General features: G+C 30.3%; 1 protein-coding gene across 1 annotated transcript; it reads right to left on the bottom strand.

The window, feature by feature from the left end:
* Window positions 1-579: 579 nt before the first annotated feature.
* Window positions 580-3,440, bottom strand: LOC145955327 (peptidyl-tRNA hydrolase, mitochondrial-like). Its single transcript, XM_083069989.1, has 3 exons — window positions 3,138-3,440; window positions 2,975-3,051; window positions 580-2,402 (listed from the first exon to the last, which is right to left on the bottom strand). Exons 1-3 carry the CDS (start codon window positions 3,145-3,147, stop codon window positions 2,229-2,231), a joined length of 261 nt encoding a protein of 86 aa, XP_082926115.1. The 5' UTR covers window positions 3,148-3,440; the 3' UTR covers window positions 580-2,228.
* Window positions 3,441-6,000: the final 2,560 nt, after the last annotated feature.

The following is a 6,000-nucleotide window of genomic DNA, read 5'->3' as shown; positions in this document are numbered from 1 at the left end:
CAAATCAAATCCCGAGTTACATATATAACCTGTTTGAGATCTTCACCGAATTAAAATCAAAGAAAAAAAAATGCCAATTCTAATGATGTTTCTAATAATTCAAGATAAAGCCATGTTTATAAACTGTTCATGTATTAACAAATTAAAGGTTTACAAAAAGTGTAGGGTGATCAACATAATTTCCTCGGTAGATTAATATCGCAGGCAGCATGTGATTCCATGGGTTTGCTTCTAGTAATGTGTTATTTGACCATAGTATAACATTAGTTTAATCCTATATTACAAAACGAGTTTATCATTGTTTGACATTAGTTTTATCTCGAAAAGGTTGTTAGAAAATGAGAAGGGGCTAGGATTTAGGAAGTGATTTCCATGAGAAGATAGGGTCAACTATGAATAAGGCAGAGACACCAAAAGAACAAGCTGGCATGCATGATTCATGCACAATTAAACCACCTACCAATTGTACCATCCATCCCCAATTTGGTATCGGATAACACTAGCCATTAATTAAACTTTCATGATTGCATGGGCTGGATCAACACACACACACACCTTCATAATACAATGACACGAGTTAGTACTTGTTTCAATCAACATTAATATTTTTCGTACTCCCATCGTCCCATAATGGATCCCATGTGACCATTTTCACACAAAACACCCCCTTTCGTTTCATTTGTTAGTTTAGTTTTACTACTTTTATAGTATTTTTGAAATAAAAATAGTGATATTTTTATATTTGTTAGTGAATACAAAAAACATTTTTTTTAAAATGAAACAGATCTGCGTAGTGTCTGGTTTGTGTGTGTGTCTAAAATGCCACATTATTTTTTTGATTTTGTAAGGAAAATGATGAACATAAAATTTCATAAAATCTTATGATGCATGTTATTGTTATGGCGTGTATTTTTTTTTTTCAAATACAAAATAAATGATAATGGGCATTGGGCACTCATTCATTTTTTTCTGTGACCGTAGACTCGTATTTCATCATAAATGAACGATTACTGCTGAGGAATCCCAAACATAAATGCATTAAATATGAAGTATGAATACTAGCAAAGCAACCTGCAAAAAGTACGAGGCATGCATATGGTACTACGGAAAATCAAATCTGTCAATTATTTTTTTTATTAGGTCCCTTTGGGACGTGGAGCACATGGAAATTTTCAACTCAACACATTGTGGAAAACCTGCTTCTGAATTTTCCAGCATGATGGTTGGATCTCAGAACAGCTGGCTGCTGTAAATCCTTTACTATCTGATAGGCCCATAACCTTGTGCTGCGTGCTAAACTGGAATGTGTGAAACCGGTTGCAACAATTCCAGGGACGCAAAGTTCAATTTCTTTGAGATTAAGCATGAGCTTATGGATATTCAGCTCGTGAAAACTTAACGTGAATAAACTCTATTTGTTATTTCATAAGGTAGTAAATTGAATTAGTTTAAACATGATATTTGCTATTTTAAATTATGAATTAGTTACGTACGGCATGACATCAAATCAAAACTAAAAACTACAAAATAAACTCAAGTTCAAGACAAAATATTCAGGCCTGAAATGGCCCCCAAAAAGTCAATAGAATCAGAAGATGTTAGTTACAGACAATTAAAAAATCGAGTAATATGAATGATGGTTTACCAACTAAATTATTTAACACCGGCCCAAGGCTTTAAAACTGACGTATGATGATGATAGAGGTTCAATCCTATAATTTATTTATTTATATTGTCCATTGTCCTTATCCAAGTACTTGTACTCCTAGCTAACCTCCATATCAAGCCACATAGCTAGAGAACATTAAGTATAATTTAAGTTCCTAATCTGTATTTTCTAGTCACTTCCAAGTCGAATATCTTGGCTTGAAATTTGAGGAATTATCCCCCTTTAGTCCAACTTTATATCACATTTCCCTATCTACTTCATGATTCATGCCATCTAGCGCATCTCCAATTACAATAAGCAATAACAATTTTCCCATGGGGAAAAGGTGTATATGCTACTTTGAAAGATGCCCCTTTCACCAAGTCTACATAATACACAATTTACCAATACTTAATATCCAAACTAAAACAAATCAAGATGGAAAAAAGTTGGTCAACAATCATTTAGAAGTCTTTATATATCTTTTGAATGTTTACAAAATTCAGCCAATTTCCTATGGCTAAGTTTTACACATGCATAACATGCTCGGGCAATAAATTGCAACCTAAAAAGCGAAGAACTAATCGTACTTGTAATGCAACTTGCCAGCATGGAATCCTAACAAACTGGTAAATTCTGCACTCTTTAAGTGCTTATACTTTTGTTCTTTGTTGAATCTTTTTGCACTCTCTGCCAAACCTTTAGATAGAAGGAACTTCAAGACATCAACCCCCTCTTGCAAAGCCTCATCAATCTGTCCAACAAGAAAACAAGAAGCAACACTGAGATGATGATCTTTATAACATCCCCATTTTCAATATAGTGCATTAGCACGATGTTAACACATGCTATAGCAATTGCCTATGGAGCCTGCTACACTATAGAAGTAGGGTAGTGTGCCTCATGGTAGTGTTGTACTGCCTCTACTCATATCTCATGGCATTAATAACTATGGTGCCATTGTAAAAATTTTGCCCTCAAAATTTCTGGATCAGTATATTCATATTTAGTCGTTGGAAAGCCACCCAAATAGAGAATATTAGCATGGTTTTATGACATTGAACTAACTTGGCGAGTAACTGCTACCATATTTGGCAATTGGCATTTGTCAGACATTGTGGCCACACATCATTCCCTCTTGGCATCACATCACCACAATAGCAACTCATTACTTTCCCATTATTTAAACTTCCAATAATAATTGGATTGAAGTTGCACTCAGTAGATAACATGAGGAGTGTCATTGTAATTTGAAGTTTTGAACCATGGAAACCAAATTGAAACTACACGAGGAACCAAAAGTGCATTAGTAAACCAAGAACTTACTCGTTGTCTAGCAATTACATTAAACTTTTGAAGCAAAAATGCTTTAGGATCCATTTGCCCAGGAGGACTCCCAATCCCTAACAATAAAGCAAATTGAAAATAAATATGACAGTAATACTAAAAACTAGGAGAAAAGTAAAAGATTTGCAACAAAAGTACCAACCAATTCTCATCCTAGGAAATTTTCTATTTCCTCTAAAGTGATAGATTACACTCTTTGGCCTGAAAAGTAAGGACAAAGTACAAGATGAGTAGCAATACTCGAGAAGCACTTGACAAGAAAAATCAGAGCTGAAAAGATTTCATAAACTCATTTTCCATCCCCGTTCATCCCTTAAACAATATTATTGAATTATAAACACCGGCTTCTTTACTTCAGCCTCTTCATAAAATTGATTTTCTTTTTTACCTAAAATAGTGAAGCATTGCAGATATGACAACAGATGCCAAATGAAAATGTAATGGATAATGGTGAAGCTATATATATCCACTATGAATAGATAAATAAAAACTATGAAGAAAGACTAGATGATTAGGTTTCTATACAAAGTACTAATGGAGTGTTCATTTACTGAAACATACCCATCCACTATTTAGAGCAGATACAAATCTCTAAGTAACAGGGTTCTTGATGTAAAATACTCTCTCGATGTATGCATTTTCCTATCATTGAGATTCCAAGTAACCACATTTGTTGTCAAGGGTAACTACTCATTGGTCCATGCATTAAAGCTTTCTTATTAAAACTCAAAATCATTTAAATTAGGAATAGAATTGAAACAATATAACATTGCAATAATTAGTTTTTTCAATAATTTCAATGGACAAAAAAAACATTTTCCAGAGTTTTAATAGGCAATTGGATAACAACAATAAATGTCGGGAGTTAAGACATACTGTTTCCAGATAAACTGGAACATGCCTTAAGAGAATATTAGATTATAATGTACTATAGTTAGTTAATTTTAGCTTTATTAGTTAGCCAGTTAATCAGTTTGTTACTCCTTTCATGTATAAATACCAATTTCTGACTTCTTAATACACAGATTGAGAATCATTCTTCTTAAGTTGATTTTTTCTTTCTTCTCCATACTTTCTCAAGTCTAATAGAGAATTTAGTTATGGGCATAAAACTTGCAGGAGGCTGGTGTGAAGAATGGAAGGTGAGAGACCAAAATACCTAGCAGTAAGATCCACTAACACCCCTATCTGTTAGAACCAGAACCAAAACTTTTCAGGATCAATTGTTATCCCTACATGCGTTAAATAACTAACTTTCATGATTAACTCAAAAGATGAGAATCCAAAAGGCTTTTTGACCATACTAGGGTTATTTTAAAAGTTTATTATGTAAATGGGGCTGTTTTGTAAGTATTTACGCCTTTGGGGTTATTTACAACAGTGTCGCTATAGGCCATAGCGACACCGTTGACACGTGGCATTTTTTTTTTTTTGGTTTTGGTTGGGCTGGAGTGAGCCACATAAGTGTCGCTATAGGCTTAACCAGCACAGATAATGGACTAACAAAAATGATATAGCCCATAGCGACACTCCGTAAAAAAAATTAAAAAAAAATGAAAATAATAGAAATGTAAAATAAAAATAATAAACTAAATTATTTATTATATATTTATAATAAAAAAAATTAAGTATTCTAAAAATGTAATTTATAAATTAAATTATATGTATTTTTTAAAGGAGGCGCTATGGGCCATAGCGACATAGTGTCGCTGGCCATAGCGACATAGTGTCGCTATGGCCCATAGCGCCATAGTGTCGCTATGGCCCATAGCGCCACACATTTTGTATTTTTTTTTTTACAATAATGACGTTTTATTTTTAATTTTGTGTTTTTTAATTTTTAATTAAAACTACAGAAACTAAATAATTTAAATAAAATTATATTATAATATGTTAAATTTTATAAAAATTGTGGAAAAAATAAGTAAATAAAATATAAAAACGAAAAAAAGAAAATATGTTTAACATTTCATTTTAAAAACTTAATTTTTATATTTTTAATTAAATAAATACAGAAATAAACAAATTTAATTAAATTTATATTTTAATTATTTTGTTTAATATAATTGAAAACATATTTTCAGTAATTTGCTAATAAATTTAATTAAAAATAATTAATTGTGTAGTTTAAAGAAAATTTATTATTTAAGTGTATTAATAATTTTTTTATATGTAAATTTTTAAAAAAAAAACTGGGCAAAAAATAAGTGAAGGGAAAAAATGTAGAAAAACACAAAAAAAAAATGAATTACAAAAAAAATAAAAAAAAACTGGTAGAATAAATCTGGAGAAAAAAATAACCCAATAACAAAAAAAAATAAAAATTTTGAAAAAAAAAACTGAAGTAGAAAAAAAACGAAAAACTAAAAAAAAAAAAAAAGCCTGATGTCGCTATGGGCTATAGCGACGACTTTAGGTAGAAAAAAAAAACGAAAATTTTGAAAAGAAAAAAAAAACTGGTGTCGCTATGGGCCATAGCGACTTTTTTTCGCTATGGCCCATAGCGACTTTGTGTACCAGCCATTTTTTTTTTCCAAAATTTTCGTTTTTTTTTGGGTTATTGGGTCTTTTTTTTCTTTAGATTTATTGTACTAGTTTTTTTTTCTAAAAATTATTTTGTAATTCATTTTTTTTGTGTTTTTTATTATTTCTATTTATATAAATAAATTCTGTCCATAGAAAAAAATTATTTTTTTCATTTTTTATTATACACTATACACAATTTTTAAATAAAATATATCTGTTAAAAATTATTATATACTCAACATTTCAGTAAATTATTTTACAAAAATTTATTTAATTCCAGTAAATTATTTTTTTTTAATTTTAACTTAATTTATTTTTTTAAAATTTTAATTTATATTATCAATTTCATATAAATTTATATTTAGGGTTTATGTAATTTCTTTATTTTATACATTTTTTTATCTATTTAAATATTTATAAAAGTGGCGCTATGGCCTATAGCGACACAGTGTCGCTATAGGTCATAGTGCCACTATTTT

The sequence above is a fragment of the Cajanus cajan genome, chromosome 2, assembly GCF_000230855.2.
Source record: "Cajanus cajan strain Asha chromosome 2, NIPB_CcT2T_4, whole genome shotgun sequence".
NCBI classification, from domain to species: domain Eukaryota; kingdom Viridiplantae; phylum Streptophyta; class Magnoliopsida; order Fabales; family Fabaceae; genus Cajanus; species Cajanus cajan.
The sequence above is the reverse complement of the archived record's forward strand: the minus strand, read 5'-3'. Positions and strand labels throughout refer to the sequence as shown.

Coding starts and splice junctions, on each gene's coding strand:
- LOC145955327 (XM_083069989.1), bottom strand. Junction 2,403..2,974: donor ATGTAATTGCTAGACAACGA/GTAAGTTCTTGG, acceptor CTTGTTGGACAG/ATTGATGAGGCTTTGCAAGA.